The 22,612-nt window shown below is 41.5% G+C and overlaps 1 protein-coding gene across 1 annotated transcript in view; it reads left to right on the top strand.

Annotated features, from left to right (window-relative positions):
* The first annotated feature begins 10,212 nt into the window (after positions 1 to 10,212).
* Positions 10,213 to 22,612, top strand: part of ndfip2 (Nedd4 family interacting protein 2) — a 93,668-nt gene continuing 81,268 nt past the window's right edge. The window contains exon 1 of the mRNA XM_072258751.1: positions 10,213 to 10,472. Within this exon, the coding sequence (XP_072114852.1) occupies positions 10,434 to 10,472 (39 nt within the window). The 5' untranslated portion in view covers positions 10,213 to 10,433. The remainder of the gene's footprint in view (positions 10,473 to 22,612) is intronic.

Raw genomic sequence — 22,612 nt, 5'->3', positions numbered from 1 at the left:
TGAATTTATCTAAATCTCGCAAGTACTAAAATACCCATGACATTTAATAGTAGTTTCAACAAACTAAATTTTACGTCAGACCACATGAAGATACATTAGGACTGACTATCAAAGTCTTGGTCAAACAGTTAAGCTTTCATGTCATATTAACGGATGCAAAACAATTCGGGGAAAGAATTCCATAGCTCAGCGCAGTTAAAGTTTTTGGTACCAAATGTGGGAAGGAGCAAGAGGATGGGAATGTTCTTGGGGCAAGAGGATGGGAATTGAATACATAAATTAAGAAGGGGCAAGAGGATGGGAATTGAATACATAAATTAAGAAGGGGCAAGAGGATGGGAATTGAATACATAGATTTTGTAAAGCTGAGAGATGGCAGGTAATTATGCATATAGAGAAGCTTGAAGCTATAAAGGGATTTCAGAGGAGAGGCATTTTAAATTGAGGCATTGCTGGATACAACATAAGTGTAGGTCAGGACACAGATGAACAGACCTATATGAGTATGGACAGCAGAATGATGGATGGCCTTGTAAATGAGGAAGATGGGAAGCCAGCAGCAACTGTAAATGTACCAGCATGATTTAAGCAAAGGCATGTGGTAGGAATATAAGAGAATACAAGGAGGATTAGGCCACTTGGCCTTTCAAGCCTTTGTTACCATTCAAAATTCCCACAGCGGATCAACTCTTCTTCCAGGCCAGTTCCTCATAACCTCCTTGATCTTCCAAATATTTATCTGTCTCCATCTTAAATATATATTAAATTATCTCACCTCCACCACACTCGTGGACAGAGAATTCCAGAGACTCACTACACTCAGAAGAAATTTCTATGAAATTTAGTTATAAATTAACAGCCCCTTATCTTGTAGCAATATCCCCTTATTCTTGAGACTCAAACTAGTGATAGCATTTCGGCACCTGAACATCTATCCTGTCCAACTCCCTTATAATGTTATAGAAACATAGAAAACCTACAGTGCAATACAGCCCTTTGCCCACAGAGCTGTGTCGAACACGTCCTTACTACAGAAATTACCTAGGGTTACCCATAGCCCTCTATTTTTCTAAGCTCCATCTACCTATCCAGGAGTCTCTTAAAAGACCCTATCAATATTTGCCTCCACCACTGCTGCCAGCAGCTCATTCCACACACTCACCACTCTGTGAGTAAAAAACTTACACCTGACAGCTCCTCTGTACCTACTTCCAAGCACCTTAAAACTGTGCCCTCTCATGTTAGCCATTTCAGCCCTGTGAAAAAAGCCTCTGACTATCCACATGATCAATGCCTCTCATCATCTTATACACCTCTACCAGGTCACCTCTCATCCTCCGTCACTCCAAAGAGAAAAGGCCAAGTTCATTCAACCTATTCTCATAAGGCATGCTACCCAATCCAGGCAGCATCCTTGTGAATCTCCTCTGCACCCTTTCTATGGTTTCCACATCTTTCCCACAGTGAGGCGACCAGAATTGAGCACAGTATTCCAAGTGGGGTCTGACCAGGGTCCTGTACAGCTGCAACATTACCTCTCTGCTCCTAAACTCAATCCCACGATTGATGAAGGCCTTCTTAACCACAGAGTCAACCTGCAGAGCAGCTTTGAGTGTCCTATTTATTTGGACCCCAAGATCCCTCTGATCCTCCACACTGCCAAGAGTCTTACCATTAATACTCTCTTCTGCCATCATGATTGACCTACCAAAATGAACCACCTCACACTTATCTGGGTTGAACTCCATCTGCCACTTCTCAGCCCAGTTTTGCATCCTATCAATGTCCCGCTGTAACTTCTGACAGCCCTCCACACTACCCACAACACCCCCAACCTTTGTGTCATCAGCAAATTTACTAACCCATCCCTCCACTTCCTTGTTATATGTTGGAATAAGGTCAGCCCTCATTCTTCTAAACTGCAAGGAGTTCAGACCCAGTTGGAGATGCTTAGCCATTCAGTCTCTTGTGCCTGCTTTGCCACTCTGATATTTTACCTCATTCCACCTTCCTGGACAAAGCCCCACCCCCATATCTGATACCTTTATTATCCAAAAAAAAAACACTATCATTTTCTATCTCAAATGTACTGAGAAGCTGAATCTCCTTAGCTCCAACGGGCAGATAATTCCAAAAGATTTACTAACCTCTGGGTCAGCGGTTCCCAACCTGGAGTCCATAGACCCTTCAGTTAATGTTAGGGGTCCAGGGCATAAAAAAAGTAGGGAACTCTTGTCCTCAGTGAATACATTTCTTCTCACCTCAGTTCAGAATAGTTGTTCCCCCTTAACTGAAGAATATGACCTCAGGTTCTAGGCACTCCCACAGCAGAAACAACACCTCTACCTTCAAGAAATTTGTATGTTTCATTGAGATTGCCTTTCTTTCTTTAAAACCCTAGAGAGTACAAGCCCAATGTGCTTAAACTCTCCTCATGGACCAAACCAATCCACTAGTCCCAGGAATCACTCTGGGAGAGCTTCATTTCACATTCTTTCTTGCAAATATCATAACTTTAAAAACTTGAGATTGGATCTGCACACAGTATTCCACATATGGTCTAACCAAGGACCCAAACGAATGTGCAAAGATATTTGTGATCAAATCTACTTGCAATAAAGACCATAAACATTCTTATTTGATTGATATCCTGGCAAATTATCCTTCAATAATTTGCGTAGTACACATGAACACCCAGTTTGCTTTGCAGACCTAAGAGACTGAAGATACTGGAGGCTGGAATGATCCACATAGTGATGGAGGAACACAGCAGCACAGATTATAGAGGGGGAGAATTGAGAGAGAGTGTGACAGAACTCCCATCAGATGAGAGGAGGAAAATCTCTTCAAACTTAGCACACCTTGAAGAGAATTTGCAGTGTGGCAACAAAATGGAGACATGAGAGATTGTAATATTGGAATCTGGAGCAACACACAAAGAACTGGAGGAATTCAGCAGCCAGAAAAAAATCTGCTGAGTCCCTCCAGTGTTTTGTGAGATTTATTTGCATGCCAATCTTTCTCAATTTCTCACAATTATATATAAAAAATTATTATTCTGTTTTCTGCCAAAATAGTTGACGACACATTTTCCCACATTATATATAATCAGGCCAAGTCTCTTTGTTCTCTTGACCTGTTCATATCCTTTTGAAGTTTCTCTGAATCCTCTACATAATTCATATTGTATCATCACTGAACTATTTATGCTCGATTGCCTCATCTAAATCAGATTTGAAAAGTGGGCACCCCTCCCCCACTGTGATTCTAATAGTCACAGCACAACCTGAAAATAATTCATTAATAACCCATTTAAACATAAACCAATCGTCAACATATGCCAGTGTTGTAGTCCACATCTCAAGTATTATAATTTTGTTGAATGGTCTCTTGTGTGGCATCCTAGCTGATACCTTCAGAAAATTTAACTGCACCATGTCAGCTACCTGTTTCTTACAAAACTCTTCAGGTTCATCAAATGTGATCTCTACCATAGACTATTTGTTTCCAAACAACCCTTTGTCACTTAATAACAAATTCTTGCATCTACGACTAGATTACGACTAACTTGATGGTAGTTTACTATTTTTACTCTTTCCGCTTCCTTACACAGTGGATTACACTTGCTACCTTCCAACCTGTGGAAACTGTTCTGGAAATCCATGGAATTTTAGAGATGACAATCTTGATTCATTGGTCCTATTATAGTTACTATTCTATAGATTTCCTGAGGATGCCCGTGAGAAAATGTATCTCAAGGTACTTTTTAAAAAATTTACTTTGAACTATGAACTTTGTATTTACTGTCCAAAACCTGGGATACAAGTAATCAGGTCCCAGTTATCAGCTTCAAGGCCATTAATTCTTTTTTAAACCTACACTCCCTTCTTTCATCTCCTTGTTTCTGATTTATTTGCATGTCCTTTTTGTGAAGTAGATGCTAAATATATATTTAATTTCTCTGCCATTTCTTTATTTCCTAATTTAATTAATGTAATCAAGGAATGCTATTTTGCACTCCAGGATTAAGAGGGGGAAGTGCAGGTTGGCAGGATTTCAATTCCAATTCTAGTGACTGGTAACCTTATAAGTATTTCCCAAGGAGCCAATTTTGCAGAAATTTACACTAATTCTACCTTTCAGAAAACAAATATCATGAGTACATCATGAGATCTTAAAATTTATAGCTGTTTAGGAAGGAAACTGGATTTGATTCATTCAGGGTTACTTGTAAAGAGGATCCTTCCTACCACCAACGTTCCAAGTAATTTATTTTGACAGCTACATTGACAAACCATTGCTCTGAGCAGGGAAGTTTTACATGGCCTGAAAACTGCGTGGCATATTACATTTAAAAAAATCCAACTCTGTGACAACAAAGACTACGCGCACGGGAGCATTTCAGTTACTGCGCACTCACACACCCACGCAGCTTAGAGGGGACAGTGCCTCTTACCCAAACGTGTACATTCCATATCCCATCAGCCTATACCCTACACACTCCAAACCACAATTGAGCTGTTCAGTCACCTCTAGCGATCCAGCCCCGTCGCCATGTGCTTTATCTTACTATCTCACCCAGCCATTCCACTCCAGATGGCTATGTCTCCAGAAAGCAGACAATGTCAATGTGAGTAACAGAAAGGAATGCAAGATAGAACTTGGCTCTCTCATTGTTCCCCACACCACACCCCCCCACGTCCAAAGAAAAGTCAGTGAAAACTTATCCCATCAAATATCCATTTCCCCGTTGTTCATCAAATCCCATACTTTCCACCAGCACAACACAATTCAATCTGACCACACAACTCCAAAGTACTCTCAGTCCATCCCTTCTAAACACAGTACTACAACAAACCCCAATGGTTTCACCAATCAGAAGCCATTACATTTCTGGGGAAAAAATGACATTAACCAGAATGAATAGTGGAATGGATAAGACTGGCTTATAAGGCCACTGTAACCAATATTTCTATTGCCCATGGTGGGTTAAGACTGTAAAAGACATGTTGAGGTGAGTTTAACAGCTGTCATTCGTTCATTAGCATAACTAACATTATTTAAGCTAGCTGGCTGGCTGCTAAGGAGCTACTCTATTGCAGATATCCCACCTCTCCCGGAAGTCTCCTGCAAATTGATGGTGCAACCTTCCTGAAATCAGTTTTTGCAGGGTGGGATGTCTGAGAATGTTAAGTGAGAAACTCGTGCAAACTATTTACCCTGACATTCTCAGTTACTGGGCAACACACAAAAAATGTTGGAGGAATTCAGCAGGGCAGGCAGCATCTATGGAAAAGAATAAACAGTCAATGTTTCAGGCAAAGACCCGTCATCAGGACTAGAAAAAAAAGATGAGAAGTAAGAGTAAGGTGATGGGGGGGAGGGGGAGGGAGGAAGAAGTACAACATTCGTAACACACTGGAGGAACTCAGCAGGTCGGGCAGCATCCATGGACTGATCGTTTCCATGGATGCTGCCTGACCTGCTGAGTTCCTCCAGCATGTTGTGAGCGTTGCTTTGATCCCAGCATCTGCACAGTATTTTGTGTTTAAGAAGTACAACATGGTAGGTGATAGGTGAAAGCAGGAGAGGGGGAGGGATGAAGTAAGAAACTACGAAGTTTATTGGTGAAAGGGATAAAGAGGGAATCTGATAGGTGAGAGTAGAAGATCATGGAAGAAAGGGAATGAGGAAGAGCACCAGAGGGAGGTGATGGACAGGTAAGGAAAAAGGTCAGAGAGGGAAAGAGGAATGGGGAATTACAAAGTGGGCGGGGGCAGTTACCAGAAGTTCAAGAAATCGATGTTCATGCCATCAGGTTGAGGCTACCCAGATGGAATGTCAGATGTTGCTCATCCAACCTGAATGTGGCCTCATCATAGCAGTAACAGGAGGCCATGGACTGAACACGTCAGAATGGGAAGTATAATTGAAATGGGTGGCTACTGGGAAATCCCACATTTTCTGGCAGATGGAGGAAAGGTGCTTGGTGAAGCAGTCTCCCAATCTACGCTGGGTCTCACTGATATAAAGGAAGCCGCACTGAAAGCATCGGATAAAGTTGATGACCCCAACAGACTCACAGGTGAAGTGTCGCCTCACCTGGAAGGACTGTTTGGGGCCCTGAATGGTAGTGAGGGAGGAAGTGTAGGGGCAGGTGTGGCCCTTGTTCTGTTTGCAAGAATTAGTGTCAGGAAGAAGGTCAGTGGCGAGAGATGAGTGGACAAAGGAGTCGCGTAGGGGGCGATCCCTGCAGAAAGTGGGGGGGAAGGGAGGGAAAGATATGCTTGGCACTGGGATCCGGTTGGAGTTGGCAGAAATTATGTCAAATTATATACTGGACGCGAAGGCTAATGGTGTGGTAGATGAGGACGGGGAACCCTATTGCTGACATTTCGGTGGAAGGATATGGTGACAGCAGACATACGCAAAATGAAAGAGATGTGGGTGAGGGCAGCATTGATGGTGGAGGAAGGAAAGCCCCTTTCTTTGGAGGAGGACATCTCATTAGTTCTGGAACCTGAGAGCAGATGTGGCGGAGATGGAGGAACTGAGAGAAGGGGGTGGCATTTTTACAAGTGACTGGTGGGAATAGGTGTAGTCCAGGTAGCTGTGAGAATTCGTGGGTTTATAAAAAAAATATCGGTGGATAGGCTGTCTCCAGAGATGGAAACAGAGAAATTGAGAAAGGGGAGGGAGGTGTTGGAAATGGACCAAGTATATTTGAGGGCAGGGTGGAAATTGGAGACAAAGTTGATGAAGTCATCGATATAGTGTAGGAAGAGTTGGGGAGTGGGACTGGTGTTGGCCTGTAAAATGGACTGTTCCACGTAGCTGACAAAAAGGTGACCTATTTGATTGCCCATGACTCTACCTTTAGTTTGAAGGAAGTGGGAGGAGCCAAAGGAGAAATTATTGAGAGTTAGGGGTATTTCCACCAGATGGAGGAGAGTGGTGGTGCAGTGGAATTGATCAGTTCTGTTGTCAAGAAAGAAGCAGAGAGGTGTAAGGCCCTCCTAATGGGGGGATCGAAGTAGACAGGGACTGGACATCTGCAGTGAAAATAAGATGATCAGAGCCAAGGAACCTGAAGTAATTTTAAAAAATCATCTTAGAAGATCTCAAATCTTACAACTCTACAGATCCTATCAATATCTGTACAATATCCCACTGGCTTATCATAAGCTCAATCTAACCATCCAACTTGCTCAACACACCCTACATTACTAACCCACAGAGCAAATCTCTCTACTCCATCCAGGTTTATCACCCACCCACATTTCCACACACACCCTATCCCATTACACATCCCTCTCCTGTACCACACACATACCCTCTCCCATTACTCATCTCCTCCCCTCTACCACACCCCCCCATAGCAAAATCACACACACTATCCCATTACACACCCCTCCCCTGTACCACACACACACACACAATCCCATTAGTCATAGTCATAGTCATACTTTATTGATCCCGGGGGAAATTGGTTTTCATTACAGTTGCACCATAAATAATAAATAGTTATAAAACCATAAATAGTTAAATAGTAATATGTAAATAATGCCAGGAAATTATGAAATAAGTCCAGGACCAGCCTATCGGCTCAGGGTGTCTGACCCTCCAAGGGAGGAGTTGTAAAGTTTGGTGGCCACAGGCAGGAATGACTTCCTATGACGCTCTGTGCTGCATCTCGGAGGACTGAGTCTCTGGCTGAATAGAAACATAGAAACATAGAAAATAGGTGCAGGAGTAGGCCATTCGGCCCTTCGAGCCTGCACCGCCATTTATTATGATCATGGCTGATCATCCAACTCAGAACACCGCCCCAGCCCTCCCTCCATACCCCCTGACCCCCGTAGCCACAAGGGCCATATCTAACTCCCTCTTAAATATAGCCAATGAACTGGCCTCAACTGTTTCCTGTGGCAGAGAATTCCACAGATTCACCACTCTCTGTGTGAAGAAGTTTTTCCTAATCTCGGTCCTAAAAGGCTTCCCCTCTATCCTCAAACTGTGACCCCTCGTTCTGGACTTCCCCAACATCGGGAACAATCTTCCTACATCTAGCCTGTCCAATCCCTTAAGGATCTTATACGTTTCAATCAGATCCCCCCTCAATCTTCTAAATTCCAACGAGTACAAGCCCAGTTCATCCATTCTTTCTTCATATGAAAGTCCTGCCATCCCAGGAATCAATCTGGTGAACCTTCTCTGTACTCCCTCTATGGCAAGGATGTCTTTTCTCAGATTAGGGGACCAAAACTGCACACAATACTCCAGGTGCGGTCTCACCAAGGCCTTGTACAACTGCAGTAGTACCTCCCTGCTCCTGTACTCAAATCCTCTCGCTATAAATGCCAGCATACCATTCGCCTTTTTCATCGCCTGCTGTACCTGCATGCCCACTTTTCAATGACTGGTGTATAATGACACCCAGGTCACGTTGCACCTCCCCTTTTCCTAATCGGCCACCATTCAGATAATAATCTGTTTTCCTATTTTTGCCACCAAAGTGGATAACTTCACATTTATCCACATTAAATTGCATCTGCCATGAATTTGCCCACTCACCCAACCTATCCAAGTCACCCTGCATCCTCTTAGCATCCTCTTCACAGCTAACACTGCCACCCAGCTTCGTGTCATCCGCAAACTTGGAGATGCTGCATTTAATTCCCTCATCCAAGTCATTAATATATATTGTAAACAACTGGGGTCCCAGCACTGAGCCTTGCGGTACCCACTAGTCACCGCCTGCCATTCTGAAAAGGTCCCGTTTATTCCCACTCTTTGCTTCCTGTCTGCTAACCAACTCTCCACCCACACCAATACCTTACCCCCAATACCATGTGCTTTAAGTTTGCACACTAATCTCCTGTGTGGGACCTTGTCAAAAGCCTTCTGAAAATCCAAATATACCACATCCACTGGTTCTCCCCTATCCACTCTACTAGTTACATCCTCAAAAAATTCTATGAGATTCGTCAGACATGATTTTCCTTTCACAAATCCATGCTGACTTTGTCCGATCATTTCACCACTTTCCAAATGTGCTGTTATCACATCCTTGATAACTGACTCCAGCAGTTTCCCCACCACCGATGTTAGGCTAACCGGTCTATAATTCCCCGGTTTCTCTCTCCTGTACTCCTGTGCCCACCCAGTACATTATGTAGTGGATGGGAGATATTGACCAAGATGGCATGCAACTTAGACAGCATCCTCTTTTCAGACACCACCGTCAGAGAGTCCAGTTCCATCCGTACAACATCATTGGCCTTACGAATGAGTTTGTTGATTCTGTTGGTGTCTGCTACCCTCAGCGTGCTGCCCCAGCACACATGATAGCACTGGCCACCACGGACTCGTAGAACATCCTCAGCATCGTCCGACAGATGTTAAAGGACCTCAGTCTCCTCAGGAAATAGAGACGGCTCTGACCATTCTTGTAGATAGCCTCAGTGTTGTTAGACCAGTCCAGTTTATTGTCAATTCATATCCCCAGGTATTTGTAATCCTCCACCATGTCCACACTGACCCCCTGGATGGAAACAGGGGTCACCGGTACCTTAGCTCTCCTCAGGTGTACCACCGGCTCCTTAGTCTTTTTCACATTAAGCTGCAGATAATTCTGCTCACACCATGTGACACCATTACACACCCGATCCCATTACTCATCCCCTCCCCCCTTTCGCACCCCCTCCCAAGCATCAAACACCCTATCCATTACCCCTCCCCTGCACCACACACACACTGTATCCCATTACACATCCCCTCCCCTGTACTACACACACATCCTATTCCATATACCTCCCCTATAACACATACGGACCATATCCCAATACACATGCCCTGTACCAGAAACACACTCTATCCCATTACACATCCCCGGTACCATACACACCCTATCTCATTACAGATCCTCTCACCACACACACGATCCCACTACACCACATACTACCCCCCCACCACCAACCCAATCACACCTCCTCTCCCCTTTACACCACCCTATCCCATTACTCCTCCTCTACACCAATACACACACTCTCCATCATCACCATCCTATTCGGAAAGCTGGCACCGCACCAGTACTTTCCCCGCAACTCTGTCCGCCCATCAGATTTGCTGAAACGTCAGGCGAGCGGTGGTGGGAAGTTCCAAGGAACGGACGTCACAAAGGCCGGGCCTGCGTCGAGCTCTTTGCGCAGAATCGGCTGTGGTCTGTGGAGCCGTCGGCAGGCCTGGGTGCTGTAGCGGCGGCTTGTTTACCTCCGATCAATCGGACGTTGGTGACGGGCGGGGAGCCGTTGGGGAGGGGTCAGGAACTGCGCAGTGAGGGGTCGTTTGCTGAGTGGATCGTGATTCAGTCTCGGAAAAAGTGAAAAAGGAGCGAACGAGAAGCGGCAGGGCGTTTTGCTGAGGCAGCGAGGATGATGGAGCATCACCAGGCCTGCAGCCGGTACCAGGCGGTAAGTCCGGCCCTTGTGTAGGTCCATCACTCTGGGAGCAACGCTAGGCCCGTTTTATTTTGGTCTTTTCTAGCCCAACTCCCTTGTGTATTCGGTTTATTGTCCCTTGGACGTCTGATCATTTTGTGCTTACAACCGGAACAAGAACAGCCGCAACACGCAAGGGGTTTCCTTCAAATGGAGCATATGACTTGTTTTTACCTACTGCAGTGGCTGTCAGTTTGTGTGTAGGTGGAATAAGACGGGATGTTGTTGGCGCTTTTCGGTCTTTCTCTCTGCCATATGTTTCTAGAGTGAGGCAATTGGAGTTGGTTCAAAAGCAAATGACAGGTGGTGTTGAGGCCTGACATATTGCACTGGCAGATCAGATTTTGTAATGTCAGAATTCTGTAGTGAAGGTAGAATTTCAAAAGCAGCGTTGTTAACTTGAGAAATTCTGTTGGGAAAAAGATAGTGAAACCAGAAATTTTTTTTGAGCAATTTATTATAAACATTGGTATTTGAGCTTGATATTGGAAATGTATCAACATATTATTTATTTCCTCGAATAATTTAACCTAAATTAAAATTGGAGAATCTTTGGCCAAATTCTAAGACACTGAGGATGGAAGATTAGTGTAGTTCATAACTTCTGCCATGTTTTGGTCAGTGGATTATGATACTGTAACATTAGCTTGATTATTTATTTGAATCAAATTTTTGCAGTTTCTGAATTTAACATATGAAGATTTAACTTTTAAGAATTCCTGTGGTTACTTTGCTCTTTGTTTCAATAAAGTAGTTGAAAACTGTGAATATCTGTTTATATCTTAGATGTTATTGATATGAAAATGTTATCTATTTCTTTGTATAATAGTTCAGCTGCAAGTCCAAAATGGATCTGGTCTAATACCTTTTATTTGTATCCTTTTCTTCATAAAATGTAAATTCTTTTGGGACTTAAATTGCATCTTTATCTGCTGATAGCATTGTTGAATTCCATCTGGGAAAGATAATTTCTTTAAATTTCTCAATAAAAAATACATTTGTACTCAAGATGTGCAGAGATTCTGATTCAGAATGGAAAGGTTCTTGGTGGTGGCATGCAAGTAAAAGAACAGACTGCTCTTATATTCATGGAGGGGGTAAAGGGCATGTAGGTTGTAGGTTTGAAGTAAGGACAGATGATACTTAAAAGTTCCAAGTAAATTTATTATCAAAGTACATATATGTCACCATATATAACTTGAGATTCATTTTGCTGGGGGCATAATCAGCAATTCTGTAGAATAGTAACTATAACAGGATCAATGAAAGATCAACTTGAGTGCAGAAGACAACCAACTGTGCAAATGCAAATATAACCAAAAAGATGTAGTGCTTTCTAGTGTTTATGACAATTAAGCTATTCTTGGGCTTCCAGTCTGGCACAGGTATCCATTTTAGCTTAAGTTTTGTTGACAAACTCTGCCTTCTTCATCAGGGATGATGTCTAGGTCGATATGACCCCATCAACCATCCCTCCTGATTGGTCAGTCCTCACCCAATCAGGTTTCTGCTGTCTTACCTTGTCTTCAATCGAATTCTAGCTCTCACCTTGTGCGAGACCTTTTCTATCATTTTATTTCAATGGCATCCTTCACTAGGCGATCCCAAAAGCCATTGGCACTTTCAATAGTTTTGTGCTATCAAAGTCAATCCTATGGCCATTGTGAATGCAATATTCTGCTACTGCCGATTTATCTGCATAGTCCAAGCAGGTCCACCTCCTATGCTGTTGATGTAAATAGTGTGAGATAACAAGATAAAGAGTCTTTAAAGTGAGATCCTTGGTTGTAGGGGATTCGTAGCCCGTTCTTTAGTTAGAGCCTTCAGCATTTTGGGCATTGAGGGAGAGAGGAAGAGGAGAGCCATCCGTAGTACAACCGATGCAGCAGAGAGGGCCTCAAGATGGCTGTGGCTCAAAAGAGGGGAGCCATGGAGTCATAAGTAGCTAGCCACCTGGACACAAGCTGGGGTCTGATCAGCCCCGACTGGGTCACCTGGAGGAGGTTGTATGATGTTGAAAGACCTGAAACACCTGATGATTCCAGGAACATCACTGAAGATGTGTCCAGAAGCATCAACAGATGTATGTACACAGGTTTTGGGAACATCTCAGTGGATTGGCAAATGAATGTAGTTGTTTTCTTTGTTTAAGATCATGATGGTTGTGGGGTAGTAACTGTTCTTGAACCTGGTGGTACGAGTTCTGAGGCTCTTGAATCTTCTACCTGATGGGAGCAGTGAGAAAAGAACATTGCCTGGGTGTTGGTGATACTTGATTTGCACATAATGCAAGAAACATGTGCCAGAATTTAATACCACTTGAGTATTGATGAGAGTTGTAAGGAAGGCAGCAAATTCAGTATTGAATCAGGAAGTGATAAAGATCTGTTTTAAAAGTCCTCTATTGCATTTAAAGCCCTTTTGCCATTTTTCAGAGGCTGCCGATGGACTCTATGAGGTTCCAAGGCTAAGTGAATGGGAATATAAGAGTTAAGTTTATTGGCTTTTTTCAGTAGTCTGGAATTCAGACACCTATAATTTTGGAATGTAAAGAAAACAAATCTTGGTAGTAGTCAGAGCAAACTTATTACTTTGTTGTAAAAACCTCCCTGATTGACATGTTCGGCACAACATTGTGGGCCGAAGGGCCTGTATTGTGCTGTAGGTTTTCTATGTTTTTATTCTCTAATGTGTCTTGATGAGGGAATCTGGCTCTGCCTTTTGTGTGACATCAGACCCACAGGCAAGTAACTGTCTTGACAGTTATTTGAAATGGCCAACCAAGCAGCTTTTTTTCAGTGAAAGCAAGGGATGAAAAGAAATGCTGACGAACAGTGGCACCACACCCTGTTTGATCGGATGATTAGTAAAATTATGATGAGGTGAGTTTGTTGCACCTGAATGTTCTTTGTAGTTTACTGATGCTTTCCATTTTCCTTTCTGAATTGAGATTGAATATGATTTAGTATTTATATTTGCACAACAGTTTTTCTTGTCAAATTTCTATTTATTTCTGAAAAAATATTGAAACTTCTGTTGTGATGGTATTTGGTTCAAGTTCTGCAAAACCCTAAACAAGACTTTAAACCATATCCGATATAGGGCTCTACAGGTACCCTCAATATAGGGAAGTTAAACTGTATGCACCTACACTTCAAAGTCTAACTTCCCTGTCTAGTCTCTGCAGCAAGGTCCATCTACCAATACCCACTATTTGAGTGGTGGGTTCCCCTTCCCTACGAAGGAGGAGATATTTCCAGCTAACAAAGTAGTTTAAATAGTTTATTTTTAATGATACACATTTATATTTAGACAAAGTTCTTAACACACATCTAACACTCACTGTGGATTTCTGATTTATAAAGGATTTCTGAAATACAAAAGATTTATAAACTGAAGGATTTCCAAACACAGGTGCAATTCTTATGAAGTTAAACAGTATACAAATGAGTTGCAGATCTTAGAAACTATCTTAGAAATCGAAGGTTGAGGAATGAATTGTAGTTCTTTCTGTCATTCTCCTTGTCATTCCTAATAATCACCAATGCTTTTTAACATCTATACTGTTTTGCTACTAGTTGACATTATCTGCATGTGACGTTTTCCAGATACTTTTGCTGGAAAAAAGTAATTCACACAGATGGTCTAAAACGGGTTTCCCAACCTGGGTTCCATGGATCCTTGGTTAATGGTAAAGCTTCATGGCATAAAAAGAGTTGGGAACCCATGGTCTAAAAACTTCTGGGGATAGATTTCAGACACCCAAAATTAATACTATGAGGTCTAACTGAGTACACAAATATCCAAACAATTAGTTGATCAGTAATATGTATGACCATGTTCGATGTGCTAAGTGACAAAGTCAGTCTGGTCTGCAAGCTTCCTTGAGTTCAGTCACAATGCTGCAAATAACTCAAGCCAGTGTTGTCTGGTTTTATGTGGACCGATTAACATTCTCTTGTTGTTTTATGTTGGTTAAACATTGGACCTACAAGAGCTCATTGTTTATTTGTAAAGCTGAGCAAGAAAAATTGGTTAGAAGTTTAACTTTGTCAGAAACAACTCTGACCCTTTGGAAAGGTCATGCTGCTGTGCTGGAAAGCTGAGGTTAGCAATAATCCTTTCGGGCCCTGGAAAGTGAATACCCATCGCACTCTTGTAAAATCATTGTTAGTTTTTCCAGCAAATCTTAAGACTCAGTTGACCACTTAATCATAGTTACGACTTCTTTAACTGAAAATCTTGACGACTTAGCGTTTTCGTTGTGACGTGTTCACTGCTAACATTTTGCTCCAAACTCCAACTGCTAATTAAGACTGAACAGTAAAAGAATTGTTTTCTAATTGAACTTGTAACAGTTTAACCAAGGTGCTGACTTTTGCAAATTCGTTAGTTGGCTTCCTAATCTTTGTTAATGAGTCTTGTTGAGTCTAGGACCAAGGGTAGCTTCCCAGTAATAGTAGTTCAAGTTGGACTGAGGGGAGGAGAAATTTCTTCATTCAGGACATGATGAATCTTGTGAATTCAACACAATCACAACATCTAAAACGTTAATATTCAAGTTTATTCAAAGCAAAATATTTGAATATCAAGGGATCTGTAGTGCACGAAGCTGGAACTGAGTGAGAAGATCAGCTATGATCTTTACGAATAGCAGAGCACGATAAAGGGACTGCTAGTCAACCGTTCATAACTTTCAAGTTCTAACCCGATACCAGTCTTTCTCTCAGTGGATGTGATTGTCTTTTGATATCTGAATTAGTTACTTTCAAACTGCGTGACTGGGCTTGGATTCTGGAAGAAGAAAATGCTGTTTGTTCTAGGGTTTATCAATTGAATTTCATTTTCACTTCAATTCTTCTCCAGTTGGTGTAACCTAATCATTTTGTTTTTGCCTGGGTCGATTGTATGTTACTTTGCTACAGCTGAGATCTCTGATTCACCATAAACTAGAAATTGGATCTAGTCCTCATTCATGAAAATTCTTTTGTAGAGAGATGATAGGCCTGCATTTGTTTGCTGCATCAATTACCTATTTAAAAATATGAAATTCTATTTAAATTGTAAGGGTTCTGGATATTCTGCCCCACAGTTTCATTGCTATTTGCTATGTTATATCCTCTTCGTGAAGGCCGTTTTATAAAGAAAGAATGCATTCTGTTTAAGCTTCACTGAGAAAATCACATCCTTTCATCTTGTTGAGGTGGAGATAAAATGCCTGTGTGAAATGAATAGTCAATGCACTGAAGGAGAATATCTGTATGAACTAAATGACTAAATTCTCATATTCACTGGGTAACATTGGTGATGGAGGTTATTATTTCTTTGTCAAACACAGTAATTGAAATATGATGCAGGTTTTACTGACTGACATAAGATTCTTTGGAAGTAAAATTTATATCAACGTACTTTTCAGGGAGTTCTCAAAGAAAACAAAATGTAGGATTTGAAAAAATTAGGATAATGTAATCTCTGCCAACATGGGAGCTTCTATATCCTCCCCAAAACAAAGTGATTTGCATAGCAAGTTGGTGGGTGTATACAGTTGCAAGAAAAAGTTTGTGAACCCTTTGCAATTACCTGGTTTTCTGTATTACTCATAAAATGTGGTCTGAGTTTCATCTAAGTCACTATAATAGACAAACACAATCTGCCAAAACTAATGATGCACAAACTTCTCATCAATACCAAGTACACCATTTAAACGATGACAGTCTAGATTTCATCAAGTATGTGAACTTCTGGGGTGATGCCTTCTACAAAAGCTATTTGGGGGTCAGGTGTTCCAGCAATGAGATGAGATTGGAGGTGTGGATTGCAGAGGCGCCCTGCCCTATAAAAATGAAAAATAAAGAAAGATCAAAACAACTTTCAAAGCATCTTAGAAGAACTGTAGAGATGCATGAAGCTGAAAAGGCCACAAAGGCATTTTTAAAGACCTGTCCACAGTAAGAGAAATTGTCTGCAAATGGAGGACATTCAGAACTGTTGCTACTCACCCTAGTGGGCGTCCTGCAGAGATCACACCAAGAGATCTGAAGAGTGCTGAAGGAGATGAAAAATAACCCAAGGGTAACAGCAAAAAACCTGCGGAAATAGAGAACTTGTTAAAGTATCTGTTCATGTGTCTACTAGAAGAAAAGCACTGAACAAGAATGGTGTTCATGGAAGAACACCACGGAGGAAACCACTGCTCTCCAAAAAACATTGCTGTGTGTCTCAAGTTTGCAAAAGGCCACCTGGATGTTCCATGACATTTTTTGAGACAATGCTGTTTGGACAGATGAGACAAAAGTTGAACTTTCTGGCAAAAATGCATACTTCTGTATTTGGAGGGAAAAGGGCACTGCACACCAAGACCAAAACCTCATCCCAACTGTGAAGCATGATGAAAGGACCTTCATGGTTTGGGGCTGCTTTGCTGCCGCAGGGCCTGGACAGCTTGCAGTCTTTGAGATAACAACAATTCAAAATTGTATCACAGAAGTTTTACTGGAGAATGTCAGGGTGGCGGAAGCTTTATAGAAATTGGATGATACAACAAGATGATGATCAGAAACAAAAGAGTAGATCAACAGCAGAATGGTTAAAAAGAAGAAAATTGTGTTTTGGAATTGCTAATTCAAAGTCCAGACCTTATTGCGATGCCGTGCATGGCCTGAAAAGGGCTGTTCATGCAAGGTATCCCAAAAGTATTGATGAACTAAAGCAGTTTTGTATGGATAAATGGTTTAAAATTTGTTCTCACCTTTGTGCAAGTGTGATTAGCAGCTACTGTAAACGTTTGGTTGAAATTATTACTGCTGAATGAGGTTCTAACAGTTATTAAATACAAGGTTTAACATACTTTTTCCAGCCTGGACTGTGAATGATTAAACAATATGCTCAATAAAAACATGAAAAGTTCAATTGTTTTTGTGTTACTAGTTTGTGATTGTTTATTATTGTGACTTAGATGAAGATCAGACTACATTTTATGAGTAATGTCACATGACCGGCAGAAATGAATATAAAATTGAATTGAGTCAGGTTTTATAAAAACAATCAAATGTTTATTAAACTCTGCTCAATATAAAAAATAAACAAATGAAAATCTTAACTGGAAGTAAACTGCTTTGCGGCCATTTAACAAACCGCCACTCAGTACTAGTTCTTAAAGCGGTAAATGCGAAAGCAGTTCTTAAAGCGGTAAATTCAAACACAGTTCTTAGAATGGTGAATTCAAAAGTCCAAGAGATCTATACAACACTTTCAGTACGCTGGATGAACTCAGCAGGTCAGGCAGCATCAGTTAGAAACGATGAGTCGACGTTTCGGGTGGGAACCCTTCGTCAGGACTGAAGAATGAAAGATGGGGAAGGATTTGAAGAATGCTTGTAGCTTCAGTTGAAAGACCAGTAATTTGAAAGACAAAGGGATGGGGGAGGGGAAGCATTGACATCATAGCCCTGAAAACAATGGGTAGTAGAAGAAGGAGGTGGAACCATGAGGGAGCTGGGGGAGGGGATAGAGTGAATTAGGTATAGAGGAAGGGAGGGGGAGGGAATTACCGGAAGTTGGAGAATTCTATGTTCATACCAAGGGGCTAGAGACTACCTAGACGGTATATGAAGTGTTGCTCCTCCAACCTGAGTTTAGCCTCATCATGGCAGTAGAAGAGGCCATGTATGGACATATCTGAATGGAAATGAGAAGCAGAGTTGAAGTGGGTGGCTACCGGGAGATCCTGTCTGTTGTGGCGGACGGAGTGGAGGTGCTCAATGAAGTGGCCTCCTAATCTGCGTAGGGTTTCACCGATGTAGAGGAGGCTGCACTGGGAGCACTGGATGCAACAGATGACCCCAAAAGACTCACAAGTGAAGTGTTGTCTCACCTGGAAGGACTGTTTGGGGCCCTGAATGGTTGCAAGAGGTGAGGTGTAGGGATAGGTATAGCACTTAGGCTTACAGGGATAAGTGCCGGGTTGGAGATCAGTGGGGATGGACGTGCAGATAAGGGAGTTGCGGAGGACCATTCCCTGCGGAAAGCGGAGAGGGATGGAGAGGGAAAGATGTGCTTAGTGCTGGGGTCCTGTTGAAGGTGGCAGAAGTTGCAGAGGATAATGTGTTGGATGGTTCCGCCTCCTCCTTCTACTACCCATTGTTTTCAGGGCTATGACGTCAATGCTTCCCCTCCCCCATCCCTTTGTCTTTCAAATTACTGGTCTTTCAACTGAAGCTACAAGCATTCTTCAAATCCTTCCCCATCTTTCATTCTTCAGTCCTGACGAAGGGTTCCGGCCCGAAACGTGGACTCATTGTTTCTAACTGATGCTGTCCGACCTGCTGAGTTCATCCAGCGTACTGAAAGTGTTGCTTTGAGCACAACATCTGCAGATTATTTTGTGTTTGAGATTTATACAATTTGGAGAGACTTTCCTGAAATAAAGAATTCCTCAGACACAACGTCACGCCAATCCCAGCCGGATCCTGCCTTGTCTGCAGGATTCACAACGATGGAAATAAAATGGTTTAAAGGCACTGACCTTCCCTCTGGATACCGCACAGCCTTTTCTGCCACTTTTAGCAGAGGCTATCTCATGCAGATCACTCTTTCTTGAACGAATTCAATAATGGTTGATCCTTTCAACCGTCGAACGACTCCTTCATGTTCCTATCTTTACTCTCCAATATTACTGAAAAGGTGCATCAACAAACCTGGCAGAAATTGGTTAAACTGCCGGTCCAGCACTTTTTTACCTTACAATAGAACGTAAAACTCTGTTTTAAATCAAAACTGTGTCATAAGGCGAATACGCAGCAGAGCGGAGTCTCTGGCTAACGTTCTAACTGGAAAACCAACTGCGTCACCAGGGGTCTACACTTATATACCTGGTGAAAACAGGTCATCACATGACCTCCCATCGGCAGGAAAATTACATCAGGTGACCTCCAAAAGACCATTACATCATCCTCACAAGACAGTCACAAGATATCCATGAGGTATGTAACAGTAATTAATGTAGAAAACTACATAATTGCAAAGGATTCACAAACTTTTTCCTGCAATTGTATCTGAATTTCCCCAAAATGCATTGAGAGTGAGGGAGATGTGCATATTTGGACAGAGTAGAAAAGCTTTTACCTTTTTGAATCTGACTAAAAATACCTTTCTGTAGCCTTGGGGCAAATGAATTAATTTTTCCAAATTGTAATTTGTACAGTGTGATATAATTAAGGGAAGGAAATTATTGAAATAGTTTAAAAATTTGAGGAAGAACATTTGAATTTGTTTGTCTTAAAAACTTATAGTATTGGTTAACATATGCTTAACCAGATTATGTTTTGATTTTAACAAGATGTCTCAGTCAAGCTTTGAAAAGCTAAGTTGATGTTCACATAGGTTTAGCTTGTTATTTTATAATTGAAATAAGCATGAATTGGCATAAGCAAATCTGTATTGGTGAACTGGATAGAAGTTATTTATTATTGTAATTATGTAACACATACATTTTGTTTTAAAAAAATACTTTGCCAACTTTTTTTCATTCTGAGCTCCAAATTCCACAATTATTGTCTTAATTTCATACTTCATGGTACTGTGTACATAATATAGAGAAGCTCCAATGATCATCTTCATTGCTTACAACTGTGGTGGTAGGAGATTTGTTGGTTAGGGAACAGATAGGAGATTCTGTGGACAGGTACAAGTATGTTTTGGTTCGACCCACTTACTGGCAGAAGGCAGTACAGGTATTCCCTGCTATCCAAATATAGAGCGCTCCTATGAAACAGTTCGTAAGCCGAAATGGCATAAAACAAAGAAACAATTACCATTAATTTATGTGGGAAAAACTTTTGAGTGTTCCCAGACCCAGAAAATAACCTACCAAATCATACCAAATAGCACATAAAACCTAAAATAACACTAACATATAGTAAAAGCAGGAATGATATGAAAAATACACAGCCTATATAAAGTAGAAATAATATATGTACAGTGTAGTTTCACTTAACAGAATCAAGAAGTTTGAGCCAAAATTGACTTGTCGAAAAAAAATCTGCACGTGCACGTCACACATGCACACGTGCACGCGTTCGCACGTCACGCATGCGCAAACACTTGCCCGCACAAGGCTTCATGGTCATGGTAGTCTTTCTCGGGGTAAACACAAGCCTAAAGTGAGCGTCGTTTTTTGTAAAAGTGAAAAAAAATCCTCTTTCGGTTAACGAAAACAGGTACTGATGTAGATCTTTCGTAAAAGCAAAATGTCGTAAAGGGAACGTTCGGAAACCGGGGGACACCTGTATATACATTGGTTAAGTATTAAGTAATTGTGCAACGGATGATTGGTTTATTTTTAACTAAGCAATTTTCTCTTCCCTTGACTATAAAAGTGATGAATTTTTCAGAGGTACTATCTTTTTTACCTTGGGCTTCTTTACTTTTCTTTGAAACTCTGCTTTGTTTCTCAGCTGCTTTGGATATTGTTTGGGTGTGGGCGAGGGGGAAGGAAGCTGGTGGAAGACCTAACAGAGGAAAGTCACAGTGGTTAGATTTTAGGCACTGAATCTGGCTTTGTGGCTCAGAAGGGAAGGGGTGGAGGTGGGAAGAAGAGGCAAGTTGTGGCGATAGGAAGTTTCTTGGTTAGAGAACAGAAAGGACATTCTGTGGACAAGTATGAGATTTGTGAATGGAATTCCTGACATCATGGATTGAGTCCATACACAAAGTCAGGAATCAAGAAGTTGAGCATGGTGGGACTAATATTCTGCATAGCGTATATTTCAATACCAGGAGTATTGTAGGAAAGGTGGGTGAGCTTAAGGCATTGTCAGCACACTGGATTATGACATTGTAGCTATTAGTGAGGCTTGATTGCGGGAGAGTCAGGACTGGCAGCTTAATGTCCCAGGTTTCCATTGTTTTTGACATGATAGAGGGGGTGGAGTGACATTACTTATCAGAAAAAATGTCACAGCAGTATTCAGTCAGGACAGACTGGAGATCTCCCTTCGTGAGGCTCTATAGGGAGAGCTATGGAATAAGAAAGGTATGACCGTGTTAATAGGGCTATATTATAGACCACTCAACATCCGTAGAATTTAGGGGAGCAAATTTGCAGAGATATTGTAGACTCTTGCAAGAAACATAAGATTGTGATAGTAGGTGATTGACTGGGGCTATCATACTGCAAAAGGTCTCAGTAGGAAAGAGTTTGTCAAATATGTTACGGAAAGTTTCCTTAATCAATATATAGAAGTCCCAATTAGGTATTCGATCTCCAATTAGGGAATGAGACAGCAGGTGACAAAAGTTTGTGTCGTGGAACACTTAGCATTAAGTGATCATAGTGCCTTTAGTTTCAAAGTAATTATGGGAAAGGATAGGTTCGGTCCTTGGGTTGAGATTCTAAATTGGAGAAAAGCTGATTTTGATGGTATCAGAAAGGATCTGACAAGTGTGGATTAGGGCTAGTTTTTTTTGCAAAGGTGTACTTGGTAAGTGGGAGGCCTTCAAAAGTGAAATTTTGAGAGTGTAGATGTTGCATGTTCATAGTCATAGTCATACTTTATTGATCCCGAGGGAAATTGGTTAACGTTCTTGTTAATTAGTTCATGTTCTTGTTAGAATATAAGGTAAGGATAACAGATTTAGGAAACCTTGGTTTTTGAGGCTCTGATTAAGAAGAAGAAGGAGGTGCATATCAGGTAAAGGCAGGTAGGAGCAAATGAAGTACTTGAGTGTAAGAAATACAAGAAAACACAAGAAGGAAATCAGGAGTGCTAAAGAAGGCATAAAGTTGCTCTAGCAAACAAGGTGAAGGTGAATCCTAAGGGCTACTACAGATACAGTGGCATGCAAAAGTTTGGGCCTCCTGGTCAAAATTTCTTACTGTAAATAGCAAAGCAAGTAAAAGATGAACTGATTTCTGAAAGGCATAAAGTGAAAGATGACGCATTTCTTTAATATTTTAAGCAGGAAAACTTTTATTTCCATCTTTTACAGTTTCAAAATAACAAAAAAGGAAAAGGGCCTAAAGCAAAAGTTTGGGCACCCTGGGCACCCTTTTTTCTCCAAACATACCTTTGCTCATTGTGGCCAAAATGTTCTATTTTAACTTCATCAGTCCA

Source organism: Mobula birostris, chromosome 5, assembly GCF_030028105.1.
Source record: "Mobula birostris isolate sMobBir1 chromosome 5, sMobBir1.hap1, whole genome shotgun sequence".
Taxonomy (NCBI): Eukaryota; Metazoa; Chordata; class Chondrichthyes; order Myliobatiformes; family Myliobatidae; genus Mobula; species Mobula birostris.
The sequence above is the reverse complement of the archived record's forward strand: the minus strand, read 5'-3'. Positions and strand labels throughout refer to the sequence as shown.